The following is a 19,954-nucleotide window of genomic DNA, read 5'->3' on the forward strand; positions in this document are numbered from 1 at the left end:
ATATAAAAATCCCATAAGAGTACTGCCTCAAAACCCAGTGACAGAATTCTGACATCAAATTTCATCAAAGCTGCTGGAATTCAACAATATCCAGTTCAAAGAGATTTTTTTTCTTTCCATGTCTGACACTTAGCAGATCCCAAATCCTAGTGATCAAGACAACAAAACAACACGTCTTGGACCTAAAAAAATAAAAATTGCTTTCTTTATTACTCTTTACACTGAAACATAGTTCACATCTGCTTTTCACTGCTCTTGTATTACTTTAATTGCTTTTGAATTACAGCTGAGTAAGAACCCTGTAGCACCCCCTTGTCCTCATGCTGGTACTACACCTATCAGCAAGATAGTATGTGCAAAAATATTCCATTTAAACAATAATAATATAATGACTAAACAAGTGAAAAATACTTATTAAGAACTCTGAGATTGATATGAATATTAATATTTGAAAAAAAAATAATTGAAGAATCCTCACTGTTTTAAAAGAAGAGAAGTATGCTGCTGTGTTCTGGAATCTGAGAGGTGTTTTCATGGAAACTATTCACAAAAATTTTCATAAATTACTTTGAAAACTTATCTTCAGTACTGTCCTCAAAAATGCAGATCTTAAACACAAGTCTTTTCAACTTCAATTATTCCAGACCCCACTTATATTTTATACTTTGAAATCATTTACTAATTAAAAGCACTTAGAATTCCTTCTGTGGAAAAAAAAAAAAAAAAAAAGATAGCATATCAGCATTATATACAACTTCTGGATGAGAACTAAAGAATTCCTTAACTACTGAAGGCAAGCAATAAACACCACAAGGAATTTGGGTCATATGCCAAGATATATACTATAATGACTTAGCAGCAATGATCACAGGTAACATCTCAGACTCCATAATCACCCATGTCCCTGCTGACTTAAACCTACTCCTCTGGTTTGCAATGACCAATTAACAGCTTCTTTATTTAAGCCTACTGCTTTTAGGAACCGATTGTACAGCTGAAATGCACAACTGGGACTGCTTGGCACTGAACGCTGTGTTTTGGCCCACATACCATGACTGTGCTATAAGAAGCAAAGGTGTTCTGCGAAAGAATTTCATTAACACAGTGCTGTGAAATCTTCACTTCTGGTGTCAAGAAGTCAATATGACATTATATCTTGAGAAAACAAGTATCTGCCATGAGTGATCATGACTGACAGATGAAACTCAAACTCCACTATATAATCGTTACTTCCTTCTCCCCAAGAAGAAGTAAAGAGAACATGTTCTTTTCCACTCCCCACCTTCATGCTCATGAAAAGGGTACAACATCATAAAAGAAGTTGCTTCTTCAAAACTGTAACAGTCCAGGAAGAAGAAAGGATGAAGATGGTATTGTTATTTTGCCTAACTGGAGCAGTTCACTGTTAGGAAAAAGTAAAGCATGAAAGCTGTTTAAAGAGACAACTATAAGAAAGAAACAGGATGTTCATTCTTTATCTTCATCTTCAATGTCAGAAATGTTATGAAACAAAATCAATATATTTTTTAAACTGTTTAAAATGCTTTTTTTGAAATAAGTAAGCAAATTGAAGTGTTTCTTTCCACAGCACACTTCTCATTGCATGAAAGTTAAGACACTTCTTACCTTTTCCTGAACTTTGCCGTAGTTACAGAGTTTCCCTACCTAAGCCTCCAACTACACTGCAAAACAGAATTATTGCCCAGAAATCTGGGCTTGACCAAACAGTTTGGCAGAAGATTGATAAAAGGAATTAAAGACAAACGCCAGGTTTCCATTCCTGTCATCCTGTGCCCAATCAGAGACTGAATCAATCCTCAAATGTAATTTATAGAAAACGAAGAAATTATGCAAGTTGTATTGGACAGAACTGGATTCCAGCATCCTTACTTCTTTCTCACCTGAAAGTTCTCTGTGTAATGGACAGGCTAAAAAGAGATGACACCAAGCTCCAATGCCAGCCTTGTGTCGTACTATATTGCTTCAGGATTCCCAACATTATCTCTTCTGTAAGGGCAGGTTTTACCTCTATGCAGCAAATAAGAACCACCAAAATAAGAATCAAAACTTATCTTTATAATAATTTTAATGGAAATTAAACTGTATACCATGGAAAGTACTGCTATAATACAAGTTTGTGAGGAGAGAGGGAACAAAATAGAAAAGCCAACACAAAATTGGAAATTAAGATTTTAGCCTAGATTAACACCTCTTTTCTCCTGTTGGGTCAGAGTGTGGTAGACAGCACACAAACTGAGCTGAGTTTGAAGAAGGGATTAAGGGGGCAGGCAGTAGTTGGCATTGCAGTTTGGAGTCTGTGCTTCACAAAGATGTGAAACCACAGAAGACAATACTGAAGGGCCTTAAAACTATGTCACTGAAACCTCAAGTTAATAAAAAAATTCTGTCTTCAAGGGCTATAACAGATGGGAACAACTTTAAAGCTGGCACATTCTGTTTTATGACAAGGGCAACTCCATTGTTTAAAACACCACTGAGCTAGAAACTCTATGCATCAACACAGCTCTATCCAGAACACAGACTTATTTAATGCTACAGTTTTATGTTACAGCTTGTAACATTCAGCTGTGGACTGCAAAATTATATGTAGTGTACTAAGGTAGAAAATAAATAGCTAATTAAGAAAAATGGTCTTTTACTAACAAATTTTTTCATTTTGCTTAGCCAAGTTTTCCTCCATGACTTTATTAAAAACCAAAAAGACTAAAGCCTAGTTTGCTGAAGACAGTATAAAGATTTATTTTCCTGAAGAATCTCTCAAGGGAAGTTTTACAAGTTGGGAATTCTTTGAAAGTTCTGATGGTTTTGACTTTACCTGAATAACCACAGTAAAACACTGACTAATACTGAGAACCATGAAAATTATCCTTCCATGGTAAATATGAATTTGTATGGGCTATTAAAGAAGAAAGTGACCTAACAGATCAAAAGATTAAATTTCCCACATCTCTTTGTACCACTCCCAACTATCAACCTGCCAGCAGACAGTACATAGTGTATACCACTGAAATCTATGCTTTAGGCTAATAGACTGTTGGCATTCTGGATACTGGTTTGAACCCATCCAGCTTTTGCCTGGAAAATTCATCTCCATTGTCTCCTGTCACAAGGAGAAAAAAAATAGCTAAGCAATGAGATAGCTAGAGAATACAGTGTCAGTCTTGATTACTGCCACAGTTCTCAAAATTTCCCTAATTTCAAAACCATGCAAAAATTTTCATATCCTTTTTTAAATCCAAAAACTCTTCAAATACCAAAACAAGTATTATCAACTGAACCGGCTTAATTTCCTTCTGAAATGCTGGCATAAAGAACACTGGAAAACCACAGAAATGCAAAATTTTACTTACTTGAGAAAAAGCAAATTATAACCAAATAAATGATAACACAGTACAATGAGCTGTGCACCTGAAATTTAGTATTTTTAAAGCTAGTGGATCTGTGAAAACAGAGTATTAGAATCCTCTAACATGAATATGCTTTGAGGATAAAAACAAAGTGGAGATTAATTTCTTCTCCCTCTTCACAAGGATCTATCATGCTTGCCTTCTGCACTCCAGAGGCTAGCATAGCTTTGCAGCTTTACAAATAATTTTTTTCTGTTCTCTTAACAGGCATTCCAAATTTTTATTTGTTCTGTATTATTACACCAGGTAACAGCAGGGATAATGATGCTCCACCCTTTGACCATGAAAGGAAGAAAGCATAATTCATTTACCTGGGAAAATAGAAAGGACAGCCAACTGTAATTAAATGCAACCAATCAGGCCTAATTAAAGGAGACGAGACCAAACTGTAGTGTACCCTTTTACCGTCAAGTTTAGGTGAACAGCTATACAAGAAACAAATAAGGCCTACTCCTGTGAGGTTTGTCAAGCAGCATTTCATTTAACACACTTCAATATGATATGGATTAAGAAGAAAAGGACTGCTCTAAGGCCTCAGAGCCACAAGTCTGTAATTCCATTTAAGCATATGATTATTAAAGCACATTTATGGAAGAGAAAAGGACAAAATAATCACCTAAAATCCATTTCAAACTTATGCTTTATTTTTACTTAATTATGTCAACACGTCGGAGTCAAAACTAAAAGCTCCACTGTAAAAGGTAAAATGGTCATTCCTGAGAAGTTCACAATTTATGTAGGTGAGATGGAAAAAACTTAAGATAAAGGAAGATAATCTCTCCTTGATAACATGAAAATGAAGCACACTCCAAGATCATGGGGAAATAAATTAATTTAACTAAAAACTGAAACAAAATTTCTTGAAATACCCCTTCTTTGTGATGTTACATTTCAGGTTTATTAGAAGATAATCACAATAGGCGATAGCAACTCCCAGAAAACTGTCATAAAAATGGGATGGAAGTGAAAATACTCTAAATTCCTATAGAACACACCAAGGCAGCAATTCACTGAAGACAGCTCAATGCAAAGAACTCAAAGTCCATATTAACCAATGCCCTTCTCCCAGTATTTTATGTATCACTGCTCCAGATATACTTATTATCTGACATTCATATGAACAGGTAAGCTAAGTGAAGCTCAAAAAAAGAGTTATTTAACCCAGGATATATGTAGAGTTTCTTTAACAAAAGCATAAGCAAGCATACAAGACTGCTTTCTGGAAGAATCTGTTCAGCATCCACAAAGCACTGTAATAAGGTTTGGCCGTACCTTGTAGCTATAAGATTAAGCCCAGTAATGTAGTTTTTATATTCACTACAGAGAGTGTTTCAGCATGCACAACACATTGCATGCCATTTCAGCAGAACATGCACTCTGTGTTGAAGTAGTCTGGGTCCAATTCAAAGATATGGAACAATGAAAAGAAACAGCTCAAACATATGCAATTTTATATCATAATTTTATGATACTAATTTTCATGAGACACTTGTTTTTCTCCCTTTATTCACTGAAATGGCCTTAAATTGAAAATCAAGATGAAGTGTAAAATGTTCTTTTCTCCAATGGTCAGAGCATTCTACCTAATAGATACAGAAAGTTAGTCAGCATCACATGACACAACTGATTTTTCCTCTCAAATTATTGCTGATAATTGAACTGCTCCAAACAGCAAGGGGTATAGAGCTCTATTTCATACAAAGTGATTATTAATTGTCATATCACTTCAAAGTATCATTTGTTAACTAAGACAACTGAAAAAATTCTTTTCATAGCCTCTTAAAATTTAATAAAGAACAGCCACCTTTCTCCTAGTACTTGAATATCTATAATCAAGACCTTTTGCCAAGCTCTTTTACTTTTGTTTTGACATCTGGCAGATACTGTTGGACATTTAGAGCCATAATCATTTGACCACATTGGAAAATCCACAGCAAAAAGTTTCTGTATAATCATAGCCATGCTGGAAAACATGAAACAGAACAGTGACAATACTCATGTTGCTTTCCTTGCAGTTCATTTCTAGAATCTTTTCAAACACATTGCTTTCTTGCAGGATTATAATACCATGTAGTAGGCAGAAGCTGGTAACATTTGGAATGATAGAGAACTTTTGCTTAATACAAATGCCAAAATAAATAAAGAAAAAATAATGGGCATGTTGCTGGAAAAAGCTGTAAGGCTTTTCAATTTTTTAATTAAAAAAAATTGCATACCAGAAAATGTTAATGAGCTGAAAGTCCCCTGAGTTTACTTCTACACATTCTGTGCTATTTTGATGCCCCTGCTAAAGAAAACTGTTCTCACTCAGAACTGAAGGCATTCTTTTTGCAATGCCAGCAAAATCTGAAATCTAAAAGTATCTAATTTGTCGTGTTACTTTACTCACTTTAAGCTGCTCAGTTATCAAACTGGAAGTAGAGAAGACAAGATGATCACAAGTCACACAGTAAGAAAGAATTCAACAATACCTTTAACTTCTTCATAAATGCTATCATCTGTCAGTTCACTGCTCACTTGTCCAACATCGTCATATTCCTCTTCCTCCTCCTCAGGAATAGTATTAGATCCTGTATCTATGTAACATCAGTTTAAAAAGTTAACGTTTAGTGGAAAAGAATGCCTTAGCAGAAATTTATGCAAAATAAGAACAATTCTTCCATGACCTGCTCTTTCCAATACCATTCTGCTTATGTTTTTTTTATGCCATTCAAGGGATAAGAAAGATTTCATATGAAGGAGACTATATGGGAGAGCTTTCAAGCTAAATAGTATTCTGGGAGAAAAGCAAAAATCTTGAAAAAAGAGAAAAGTCATATAAAAGCTGTAACACAATTGAAAACTAGGACTTGGTACTCAAAACTTGGACATGTGGGAATTCTACATGTACCTAACATGACAGATACGTAAATGACAGAACTACTGTCACTAAGCAATTGTATTGGCAATAAAGGCAACTCCTTTACTGGCTGGCTTACCTTGAATTACAAATTTGACTTGCTGTACCCATTCCTCTGCTTCTTTGGGAGTGGCAGCTGTAAACTATTAAATGTTTATTAATAACTACTAGCAGTAATGACAAAAACACAACTACAATTTCATTAGCAATAAAAAAGAGGGAATGTAGCATTCCCGTCACTTCCTCAAGAAACCATTAGCAATTCTTTTCATGTCTTCTGGTACTTTTCTTGCAAGGATGCTTCTTATAATGTACAGCTAATTTTGACAAATTTACGTAATTGAAGGAGAGGATGATGGATTTGAAACTCTGATCAGCAGCTGGCAGCTGTGCAGAAAAAAGCTGCTTCTCTTCATCAATGTCAAAGCCAGAACTGATGAACAAAATTTGCCCTTGACAATTAGAAGACACCCATGAATTTCTTTAGACTGCTGGGTACAGTTTTCTTAAAAATGTTCTTGTCAGACTCCAACACACTACCTGACAGCTTAATTAACTGGCTTTCAACTGCAATCTCAGATATTTAAAACTTATTAAACTTACATTCCATATTGATGTCTGGCTGATAGATCTCTGAATTGCACAGCTGATATGTGTCTTTTTGTAGGTTTTCCTTGAAAAGCCATGACCAATACAATATGTATTTAACACTGATACATATTTTAACTTTTTTTTACTATTTAATTCGTTCAAGAAATCACACAGACACACTATACAAGAGATATTAAAAAGCTGATATTGAAATGACCAATAGATAAAGATGATAGATTTCCTTGCTCTTGACCAAAAAGATAATATTTGAACATGTACATACATATGTTTAATCAGATTTTTTTTCCTAATATATGAATATACAATATAAGCAAGCAGGGGTTTCTTTTTTTCATTAAGATATCAGTGACAGTTGTTTTACTGAAATGTTAATTCAGTAACTGGAATTGTAACAGCTTTGTCAATTAAATTTCAAGTCAACATAAAAAAGTCCAACCTGATAAATGCGCTTATCTGGAGCAGAGATTTCAAAACAACAATCTTTCTTTCCATCCTTCCGAAGGCTATTATTCATTCTGATGGTGTAGCCCTCTAAGGCAAATTCACCTTTCTGTTGTTTGTCTGTTGGAGATAAAAAACAAAGTTAGTGGTTCATTTACAACAGTGAATGTAAGTGGCTCAGCAGGTTATCGTTTATTCAGATTTTTTTCTATTTCATGAATTTTACAAAGAACAGGGAGGTTTTTAGCAAAATGATTAAGTGATGCTTCTGGAGATAAAGCTTTATTTTAAGGGAAGATGTACCCAAAAGTACATTGTTCTGTAGGATGCCTAAGGAATTCCACAGGGGGATGTTTGCAGATGGTGGTCTTATTTAGTAAGAAGTGCATGTTATGACACTTGTATCTAGGGAAAGCCAAGAACTGGAACTTGCAAGACACGTTTCCTATAAATCAGTGTCTCTTTCAGGTTCAGTAAACCAATGGGAAAACCTGTCTAGCTAAGAACTTGCTGAGCTCCCTCCTAAACTAACCACTTCACTCAAAAAATAAACTTCAAGCTTCTTTTTAAGCAATTGGAAAAGCTGCTTTTCACATTCTCCCACCCACTCCCAGATGTGCCTCCTTTCAACATGGCAAAAATACAGAATGAATTTTGTTATAAATTCAGGTGTGTGCGTCTGTGTTCATTCCAAAAGCATTTCTCTCAAAAAACAGCAAATGTTTAATTAGCTAATAAAAGTACTGAGCCCTACCACAGTTTATTAGGTACAGCCATGTGGTTGTTTTAAAGACAATTCTACTTTTCAAAGGTTCTGGTTTATAAAAGTATCACTTACAACAGATACAGCTTTAACTACACTGCATGTTGTGCAAGCAGCACCTGTGCACTCCTTTTGAGCCCTTCAAACCAAATTCTACATCGGATTTTATGTGCTCCAGCATATTTTGATGAATATTAAAAACAAACCAAAAATGTAAAAGTAATTAAGTTTTGCAATTTCTGCAGATCACAGTGCAGCATTCAAGTGAAGACTGGCATCACAGTTCACATTTTGCACAGGCAAACAAAGAACGAAGTGCAGTTGCATATCAAAATCATGCCATTTAGTGTGGGGTTTTTTTATACAGAAAAGTATTAATTAACAATAAGCACCAGGCACAGCAGCAAAACTGCTTGAAGTATTGCAGAATAGAATTTAGGTGCAAATTGAGCACCCATTGCTTACATTTGTCAACAGAAGGAGGAAACTTCTACAGTAGATAAAATAGAAAAACTATCGTCTTCAACAAATTTTTGTCATATTTCTGGAAATTTAATAGGAAAGAAAATCTGTTTCCATTCCTGAGGGTAAAAATTGGCTAGCACAGCAATGTGAACATTAATGGACATAAGGGCAGTCACCAGTCAAATACACTTTTTAGTAATCTTATATGCACATAGACACATATTCTCTGTCCTTTCTCCTTTTTATGAACTCTCACCCAGGGCAAGCAAATACCCAATAACACAATTATATAAGAAACTCTAGGGCACTATTCTATTTTCACTTCTGGTCCCTTCCCCTATGTTAAGTTTTATTCTGTCTTAAATAAGTATTAATAATATAGTACTAATATTTTATATTTGCTCAATCCTCTACCCCTATTTCAAACAGCACACACATGCAAAATTCATGGAATCACACCAAGGTAGGTATTAGAAATAATAACTTGCAATAGGTTAACTAGGTTCCTTTTAATGAAATTCTTTTCTGCCTAGGACGGTTATTGTTCCCTCACTTGTGACCTCAGGGAGAAGATGAAGTGAAACACATTAATTTCTCACTCTCCCATGCTGGAGGTTTATCAAAACCCTAGAAGATAGGAGCATGCAGGCAGAATAAACAAACAACAAGTTCAAAAGGTAAAAACATTTTGTCAAGATAAAAATGAGGCAAGTATTCAAATTTACTCTCTTGGATTATTTCTGAGACTGCTTCTCTGTGACATGGATGATCCCTTTTATGGTAATACACTTTTACAGAGCTAATCTAGAATGATCTTTGCACTGGTACTCGTTCTTTCAAAGAGCATTGCAGTTAAACTGCAAAGACGCTGCACTTTGGAAGGGGATGGTGCATGGCATCATCCAAATATCCCATTTGATTGTTTTTCTGTTTATACTGTTTTTGTCTTATCTCTCTGAACTCACTAGTTTGGTGCTAATGAAAATTACCTGTAATATATATATGTATATATATACATCCTTTGCTATTATAGTCTTTCTGTGACCATTATAGCAATAGACTAGACTTATCATTGCTACTTTCACTTCCAATCGTCCTAGCAGTAAACTCTGAATAACTAATATTCAGTAACTTGAATTAACTAGAATAAAGTCTAGTGTGGTGCAAGTGAGGAAATTCTAAGACAATGAGGTACCTCACAGCCCTGACTCAGAACCTGTTCAAGCTGAAAGGCTCAGTATGAATTCACACTCCCTGTGGCAGCAAGCCAGAGATAAGACACAGTCTCTCCTGAGAAATGGCTCCACAATTACAGAATGGCAGAACACAGGTCAGCTATAGCTCAGCTGCCTGTCCTGATGGTGACAAACAATGGAGGTTTACAAATGCTATTTGCTCTTGCAGGATACACTTTTTCACCTAGGACTGGAGACCAATCCTGAGCACCATGGAGCAAACCGTGACCCACAGCAGGTGCTTGGCCAGGCAGAGTAGTCAGGAGCAGGCTTGAAGGCAGAGCCATCCTGGGATCACCAGACTCAACAACCACCTCGACTTCACTGCTTGGCACAGGCGTGCAGCTAAATGGGTTTGGACAGACCTGGGCGTCTGGTTTCAAGTTGCCCTGTGAATTTAGGGCCACAGCGACTCCTGTGAACTTTCACATTGTGAGTTATTTTCTAGAGACTGTGCTTTAGGGAGAATTAAACAGCTTCTGATATTTAAAAGCTTTGAAGAGGTAAGATTTTACTTGGAGACTTAAAATTAGATACTGTTAGTTTTTATAGCAGGAGTCAACAGTACCTTCAAGAAGCACATTTACATTACAGGTATTTAACTTTCATTTTGGACTCCCAAATCATAGCCAGAGTTTTGTTGAAGGAATACAACAGCATATTTAGGAAGAACTAGGGAGATATATGCTGATGGAACACACTTCTCTGAAGGACAATAACATTTTTTGCTGTCTTTTATTTTCTCAAGATAGAGTTTTTCTGTTCAACAACAGGAAATCCTCAAGTTGTCCCAGAAAAACATAAAACAGAAATGCAAAAAGTGTAATATCAGTCTTGTAAAAATAAAAAGGATTGTGAACATCATCAAGCTTAAGTTGTCCCACAATGAAGCCAAATCTCATTTCAGCATAAGCTGTCCTTTGCTCTCATCTGCTTTTCCTCCTCCCTCCTCTTCTTCCCATGTCAGGCACAGAACAGAAAAATATATCTGGGTCTGTGTAGATCATTTTGCAACAGGAATTTAAAATCATAAAAAAGTAGTACAGCAGAGAGGAGAGTCAAGCACTAAGTATATGAAAAAAAATAAAAACCAAACCAAAGCTAGTACACAGAAATTTAAGAGAAATAAATATGGGGGGCTGTATTTAACACAGAGAAAGTTCAGATCTGAATAAAATGTGAAAGCCTTTAAATATTTCTCTTACATATAAACTTAATTCATCCTAAAAAGAGTTAAAGTTGTTAACAGAAACAGGGCCAATATTATATTGGGTAAAGAGAGTCTCAAGGGAAACAGAGAAAAAGCGTTTTGAAGTAACCTTGCGTAACTAAGTCCATGGGAACATTTGAAACAAAGAAGGGTAAACCTTAAATGAGATCTTGAAATTACTGGGTTGTAAATTTGAGGCCTAAGGCGATGTGCTTATATTATTAGCACATGCAAAAAGAATTAGTGCATTCTGAAGAACAGAGAGGACTCGGATAGTAGAAAGGAAAGAAGTTACAGAGAAAGACATAAGGAACAAAGGCAAACAGAAAGATTTCAGAGAGTGATAAAGTATTTATAGATACTATTAGAATCTATAATTTAACTCTCTTCATCTTGAAATTAGAAGTCTGTAAGATTTTACAGTTTACATGGCTTCATGCTAAATGTAGTTTCACATACTTTTCCATGTGCAGGATGTCTGCTATCTAAAAATAGTTCAGTGTAAGTATCTCCAAAATTGTAATTCCTTTTCCAGCTTTTGGAACTGTCTTTTCCAAATGCATGCACAGAAGTCCTTCCCTTCTCTACACAGCAGATCTGAAATGTAATCATTTTCTTTTCTTCTCTTTCTTCTTTCCTTTAATCTAGTCCTCTGAGAAACTGAAATTGTGAAATAACTAAGAAATGGAGGCAGTGATTTAGGGCACTGAATTGTTTATATTCGGTTTGCTTATACCCAGTATTTATTTTTTAAATAATGCATTATTAGCAGCAAGTGTGACTCTCGAGGTCTAAATTTAACAGTCTCACAGCAGAAGATCCAGTACACATTAGATAGATGCCTTTGATTGCCATCACCCTGCTACAACAAAGTCCTGTTGAGCATGTATGATTTGCTTTTCTGCCCAAATAGAAGTAGTTCACCACTGGCCTGGTCATTACTATCTTATTATTCCAAGAAATCAAAAACTATCATGTCCAGTTAAAGCTAAAGAATTTTTTTAAAAAAAATAAACTTGGGGCTTTTCTAAAAGCCTCTGAATTATACCCCTCTTTAACATCATATTACTGGCAGGCAGGCAGATACCATTTTCAAGTTATAAAAATGAAAATAAATTTTTAGTGTCCATTAGCAGAGGAAAAATTACCATAATGTTATCAATTACTGTCTTGCTAAACATTTAGCTGATCTCTCCAGTTTGCTGAGACAGAAGGGCATATAACATTGTGGCCTAGTGAGAAAGAAGTAATGAAGCCATTAATTCAATCATTTATAAAGCAACAAATTAACTTTCCTTATTCACATGCACTTTGAGGTCTGGAAGGTTATCCATACCATCTCAGTGTCTGAGGACACAGGAACAGCCAGAGATCATATAGAAAAATGATAGGAAACCAGGGTACTCAATTCAGAGTGCATGGAAGGAAAGAAAGAGAGGACTATAAAAGATTTATGGAAGGAAAGACTGCAAAAAGGAGCACCAGGCAAGCTTCTCAAAATCCCACCCAGCTCTGACATTTGAGCACACTCCTCTGCAACGCTGTGGGCTACGTGCTGGCAACGGATACCACAGCACAGGCATAAATACCCACGTGCTTCCCGCAATACCCATTTCTGACATGCGATTAGCTCAAACCTTTAAGCCTTGTTTCTCCATCGACTCCATTTATCAGTGATCAAAAGAAAAAATGTAGGTGATTCACTTAGATTTGTCCATACTGCAGGGATAAATTACATTGTTTCACTACCCAATGCTACATCAAATGTAGGAGAAAACAGAAGAGAAGACAGGAAAACAAGACATATACTGGCCTGCAGGCACCACAACTGTTGAAAAGATGCTTGTAGTTGTTTAGGTGAACACACATACAAACACACAGTCATTTACTGTATTTCACTGGCTTTATCTTACACTATATACTTCTGGACTAGGCCTCACATTTTTCATCATTTATCTTGGAGTAAATGATTCTGAAACTCTTCCTTACATGTCTGTGAGCTTTATACACTTCCACAATTCTTGCTTTTCCAATGCAAAAAGGAGAAAGTTAGAAGAACTAAAACTGTTTTAGAAACAATAAATCCATACAAACAATAAAAAGTCATTCTATAGCCTCATTTTTACCACTCAGTTACATTTCCACTGATACCTAAGTGTGAAAATCAAACTTTGATCAACAAAAGACACATCACAGCAGACACAAAATAGCTTTCACAGATTACTCACCTATGGTCTGGTTTTAAAAACAGACATAATTCAAAACAAGCCAAGATGGATGCAGAAATCCCTGCTGCCTCTCAGCATTACATCCCCCAACACAGAGGCATTAGCAGCCCATCACCCATTTAAAGTGATGCGGGCAGCAGGACTGAGTACATGTGGAATCCTTGTCACTTTGAAACCCAGTTCACAATTTGCACAAAACCACCAAACACACACTTCAGTGCTGTTCTACAGTTCGTAGAGCACACTCTGAATTTCTGCATGGTCCAAGTTATCTGGTACAGCATCAAGAGTCACAGTAAAAGAAGAACAGCACAACGGCATACTATGGCAGGTACCACTGCTGGCCTCAACAGTGGGAGTGAAAACAGCTGCAGGGAGTAAACGCCAGACCTGCTCAGGATTGCCTCATCGCACACCTCCTCCATGCTGACAATCTGCAGCAGAACAGAGTGATAAACTGCCACATGTACATTCACCAGCATTAGGCTGACAGCTCACGTTTAACAGCACACTAGCCTGCCACGGCCAGTGTCCAGTTGCTGCACAATGACAGTGAGCTGCTTCTGCACTGGAACAGGCACTTTCACATGTGATGGCATCACAGGCCTGAAGAAAGGACCTTGGACCAGTCTAGAAGAAAACTTTTTTTATTCAAAGGCAACTTCAGGAGTGATTTAGTCATCCCATATTACAAGATTAGGTCACTACACCATGCTTAACTAGTTTTTCTGCACTACAAGCACCAATCCAGTGGAAGTAGGGCAGAAGTTCATGCATCTGATTTGTTTGCTTCCTCTATGAATTTCTGTTTGGAGTCCAACTGTGTCACACACTCTTTGTGAAAGGAGGTCGTAATGAGGTGGGGGTCAGTCTCTTTTTCAAAGTTGCAAGTGATAGAACAAGAAGAAATAGCCTCGGGTTGTGCCAGGGAAGGCTTAGATTGGATATTAAGAATTTTTTTTTCACTGAAAGCATTGCAAAGTATTGGAACAGGCTGCACAGAGAAGTGGTGGAGTCATCATCCCTGGAGGTATTCGCTACACATGTGAATATGGCACTTAGGACAGGGTTTAGTGGTGGGCTTGTCAGCGCTGCATTAACGGCTGGACTCGATAATCTTAGAGGTCTTTTCCAACCTAAATGACTCTATGACTCAATACAATTCCAATGGACCATGTGGCCCTCCCACATCATTAGGTTATGGTTGGAAAGACCTTTCCCAAACAATCTGCAGCCTACAAAAGTTCTAAATGCATTAGCCAAAAAAACTGTCTATAGATTCATAAAGAAAAGAGATCCTACAAAATATCACAGTCAATTCCTAACATGACACCACTATCTGAGTGCTAAGGAATGTATTTCTATGTATCCTAACTTTCAATTCAGATATTAAAAATTGCAACACAGACTTGATAATCAGGTTGTTGCAAAAGAAAAAAAAAAAAAAAAAAAAGACAACGACCAGGTGGGCAACATGCCTGCCTTAATACAAAGACCATATGCTAGAAAGCATAAATAATCATTAGCACAGCCACAAGGAAAAGAATGTTAAAACAAAAATCAAACCTTTTTTTTTTCCTAAAAAAATAGCTGACAAAAATACAAAGATTTTATAATCAAGAACAATCATTATGAACTAGCAATATATTCTGAAAAAAAACCTGGGATTTTTAAAGTACTAGGCAATATATAGCTATATACATATATATATATATAATCTGAAAATTTTTGAATAAAGATCTTTCATCTTTGTGAAGCCTGATCAACCTGTAAATCCCACGGAAAGAGTGTAGAAGAAAAGGCAACATACTAGCAAACATACTAGCAAAACCCTGAAAAGAGGACATGATGGGAAACCAGCAAAATGAAAACTGGACTTACAATTAGACTTTTTATTTCTTGTGTTTTTAAAGAGAGGACGAACTTAAATGAGTCAGCATACCAAGGGATGAAACAAACTGGAGCAAATTATATTAGTCTTTGAATAAAAATACCCCGACATAATAACTACCTGTGGTAATCTCAAAAATAAAACACCAACAATAATCTTCAATGAAAAAAAATCTTCAATAGAAAGTTTGCGCTGGAATTTTTTTTGGAGGGGGAGGAGGTTGGAGGGGGAAAGATGTTATCGTACTTTTAAAATTTATTCAGATATATATAGTTTAATTTACCCTTAAAAATCAAATGCACATGGCACACCATTTAATATGCTTTATTTTACTTTAGAATTTAAAAATACAAAGTAATGTTACAACATTTATGCCAGATTCTTTCAACTGGCCATTTAAAGTTAAAGTCATCTTCAGAAGTTTGCTTTAGTTTCCATAGCTGGCTTTAGTTAAATACATTACTTAATTCCTAGATTTTCCAGAACATAAACTATCTAAAAAGAAAGAAAGAACTCCACTATGCAGCTTTTAGATTAATATTTTCCTGGATAGAAACATCCCTAAGGAACTCGGAAGGTCTAATTACTAGAGGATGTTTTCAAATTAATATCCTTTTTGGAGAAAAAGAACATTTTCTATCTAGTAAAACAGTTGAGCACCAGCATACTATAAAACTGAACAGCCAGCTGTTATTAGCAAAGTAGCTTTACAAGATACTTAATTTTTTTTCCTCAGTTTTCTTGCTTTAGAAAACATGTATATCATTTACAGGTTCTGAGAAATAAATACTTGCACATTTTAAAAATTCACAGCACTGTCCAAGAATTTTTTTAAATAAAATTTTCTTTTAAAAGTTTCATTCCATTTCTTAAAATTACCTTTGATTCACATTTTCCAACTTCAATAATTTTTTCATATTCTTTTGTGCATTAAAACAGCATTGCTTTCATAATTGTTTTAAGTACCTTTGTCGCTTCCATAGTAATAGAAGACCGTCTTGCTGATAGCACACCATCGCTTCTGCCATTCAAAGCCAAGAAAACTGTGGTCTGAAATTAATACAACATGTGTTATATCAGTTTATGCCATTATTAAACAAAAATGTGTTACTTCTTTTCAAGGGTGAGGTAAGAGGGAGGAGGAGCTAGGAAAAGATTAAGGAAAGGAAACTAAGGAAATGCATGGCACTGAAAAAGAAATTAGAAATAAAATTGGTGGTAAGAAAACAAACAGGAATTTGAAATCACGTAAAGAGGGAAGTCATGTGTAACATTAAATATAAGGAAACAATGAACAACTTCCTAAATATTTCCTAGAGTTATCGCAGCATTAAGTGGGTATTAAAGTGACAATATAAGATTTATTGAATCAAGGTAAATATTGACTGAACCAAAGCTGAGATCAATATTTGCCCTCTTACAGGAAAATAAATCTTGATGCTCACTGAAACATGAAGTCAACATATGGTATTTGTACATACGTTCCTAATGTTTTCTTCAAAAATATCTGAAAGTCTCTAAATTATGGCTGACTGGACTTTCACAGCATGATTTTGTTAGCCAGTAAAGAAATAGGATTTTCTTTCAATACTATAGGAGCAATTATGTGCTATTTTTTTTCTGTTTTGCATAATAACTCTCCAATGTTTCAGCTTCCTCTCATTTTATTTATCACTCCTGTATAAAGTTGTTCATGTGTATAGCATCAAATACAGATATATAGACTTCCCAGATATAAAATATGCACTAGCTTTCACTTACCTTTTCTACGTTTTTCCAGGTATCCAGCCTTCAGAACAAACTGAAGATCCTGAGCTGCAACAGGAGGAAACTGATTCCCTGAAAGAAAAACAAATTCTGTAAAGCACTGTTACTCAAGAAAACTGTTATAGGAGCATTAATAAAATTTTGGATTTTACACTCTAAATATGCAAGAGCTACTGAAAAAAAAATTCTAGTAACTATTTTGCTAGATTACTTGAAGTAAATGAAACATCTACCAATCAATGTCAGAGCTGTTGCTGTTGTATTCACCACCTGAGTAAGGAAAAAATAGCTGCATAACAGGCCTTGCAAGTATCAGAAGGAAAAGTATGTCATTAAACAAAATATAGCAACTGTTTCAAACACAGTCTGTAAAGCAAGCTGGATAATGAAAGTGCTAAATTTTCAAATGTGCAAATAAGAGAATCACAATCAAGAATCTCAATTGAACACAAATCAGAAATGTGGTTTTCAATACCAGCTTCACACCAAAATACCTTGAAACAGCATACAAGGTGAAGACCCTCTATTACACATCTACAAAAAAAGAAGCCAGGTGAAGAGACAATAGAAGGTGCTGCCTGTTGCTGACAGATTTTGCCTAATTTGCAATATAACACAAAACTACTGCCTAAAGGATCTGTAAGGTGATAATGGATAAACCAAAGACATTGTACAGAGGTCTACAAAACTGTTGACCTACAGACACTGATTTTATACACATTGTACAACATGTCTGCATCTGCAAAATTGTGAGTATAGCTCATTGTATTATTCCCATTTTCTCAACTGCTAATTTATAGAGGTGTAGGACTGACCAGTCGACCCCGCCTCATCTTAAAATACAACTTCAAATGTTAAAAATTGTGTCTTCCATCTTACAGCCTATTCCTCCTAAAACAACAGAATGATGATTTAAACAGAACTCCTAGTATTAAAAACAAGAATATGTTAGATGTGTATAGTATTTAATATGAATATAAGTATTATACTGCTTACCCCAAGCAAAAAAGCAGAACAAAAGACACTCCTGTGCTGCTGGGTTTTTTAAGTGCATGTAAGCAACACAATGAAGTTCCTACTACTTATTATCATCAAATATTCATAAGAGTCACTGTAGGTAGGTGGCAAGTTTACGAGGCAGCCATTATTCATCAGAATATATGTAATCTCATTACATTCTATCAATATAAACATACAGAAAAAGACTGATATTAGCAGACAAATTCTGTGCTAAAAACACCATTTTAAATTATGTAGTTTGGGTGAAAGATCAATGGTCTGACCTTGAACCAAGCACTGTCTCTGAAAGGTGATGTCAATTTCCTGGGTTTTTAGGTTGTTCCTTAAAACATTTTTTTTTTTTAATTCAGTGTTCACAAGTGAGTTGCTTTATGGTAGTCTTATTTAAATATATATATGATAGGAAAAGGACAAGAAAGAGATAGGAACATGCAGAGAATTTTGTTTTTTAAAGCATGAAAATACTCAAAATGAGAAGACATTCTTCAGGTAATACAACTGGCCCTTTAGACTGCAAAATATTTTGACACCAAAAGACAGTAGGTAAAATTTTACTTAATTGATATTTCCACTTCATATTTTTATTAATATTACTTTTTAAAGATTAGGAGTACTCCAATTTCTATTTTAGCTTCTACAGAATTCTGAGTATTGTGTTAAAAATACAAGAGCACAATCAACATGCATTTTAAAGTGATGCAGCTGTCCTCCTTTTGCTTGGTAATACGCAATCACAGCCCAACATTAAATGGGAATGAAACACAAAGACACTTGATGGCTGGTATGTGATATGTTTAACAGTTACTTTAAAAGGTGATGTAATGATGGTATTACGTGTGGGGGAGGTGAAGAGTTTTACAAATATGCATCGTGTGCTGCTTTATATTGGTCATTGGGAGGCATCAGTGTGCAACACTTAGAACTCTACCTCATCCACTAGGGCTTATCTTAGAAAAGTGCAACCCTCACAGATGAGAAAGACATAAAACCTAAGTAAACAAACAAACAAAAGCAGCTCACTCTTAAATTTCACAATTTAAGAATTTCAACCGCCATTTTGATCTAACTTTACCCAATATTGTTTGTATCGATTTGGGTTTTGATGAGGAAGCTTGGCCAGTGATCATTTAGTGAACAGTCAAACCAAATGGGACAACAGAGTCCCAGAGAAGCACAGTCTTTGGAGACTCCTTAGTGTTGGTATTCTGTCATCTGAACTGACTACTTCATAGTATCGTCAAAGTGGAATCAAAATTCAACTCTCAATTTTGCTACTTCTGCTGAGGCAAGTCAAGATAAATTTGGTGATGGTATTTTCTGTAACTACATTTATTTTGCACAGGGCACTGAAAGCTTATGAGGAAAAGAACATGCATGGAAAAAGGGTGTTTCACTGTCTGGTGCCACAGCAGAAAGAAGTCCTCCTCCCACCCTTAACCTGTAGAGAAGTCAGTTTCTTTTTCTATTTCTCAAAGCAACTGAGACAGTAACTCCAGAAAACAAACTGCACCTGGTCAGCCCCACTGCCACTCACAATCAGTAAGCAGCTGAAGCAGAAACAGATTAAATGCACGTTACTATCCTGTCAGAGAAGCCCAGGAACGAAAAAATATGATGGAACTTTAGTCAAAGGGCAGTAGAAACAGACTCACTTGTAATATCCCACAATACAAACAGCTGTACAAGAAAGAGAAAGCATAAATCTGGTTAAATTCCTCTTTCGTTGCCCTGTACCTTCAGAAGGAAGGGGAGGGAGAATAAGTAGTATGAAAAGCATAAAGGAAAGAGAAAGAACCACCTCCTCCCAGATTTTCATGAACCACAGGTGTTGCGCATATGTAGCAGGAAGAAGGCACAAACATGGATATACCATTGTCCCAGTACTACAACAAAAAACAGGGGGAGGAAAGAGGAGTCAGTCATATCTTCCTTAGAGTTACTGCTGAGATTCTGCATAGGAAATTTCTAAATTTTATTATCTACCTTTCTTCTTTT

General features: G+C 35.7%; 1 protein-coding gene across 2 annotated transcripts in view; it reads right to left on the reverse strand.

Annotated features, from left to right (window-relative positions):
• The window catches only part of SKAP2 (src kinase associated phosphoprotein 2), a 119,455-nt gene that overhangs the window by 32,214 nt on the left and 67,287 nt on the right, over positions 1-19,954 (reverse strand). For both annotated transcript variants that reach the window (XM_058832586.1, XM_058832587.1), the window contains exons 5-9: positions 16,934-17,011; positions 16,139-16,222; positions 7,376-7,500; positions 6,407-6,470; positions 5,900-6,004 (exon numbers count right to left, since the gene is read on the reverse strand). In XM_058832586.1, the coding sequence (XP_058688569.1) occupies positions 5,900-6,004; positions 6,407-6,470; positions 7,376-7,500; positions 16,139-16,222; positions 16,934-17,011 (456 nt within the window). The remainder of the gene's footprint in view (positions 1-5,899; positions 6,005-6,406; positions 6,471-7,375; positions 7,501-16,138; positions 16,223-16,933; positions 17,012-19,954) is intronic.

The sequence above is a fragment of the Poecile atricapillus genome, chromosome 2 (genome assembly GCF_030490865.1).
Source record: "Poecile atricapillus isolate bPoeAtr1 chromosome 2, bPoeAtr1.hap1, whole genome shotgun sequence".
Classification (NCBI taxonomy): Eukaryota; Metazoa; Chordata; class Aves; order Passeriformes; family Paridae; genus Poecile; species Poecile atricapillus.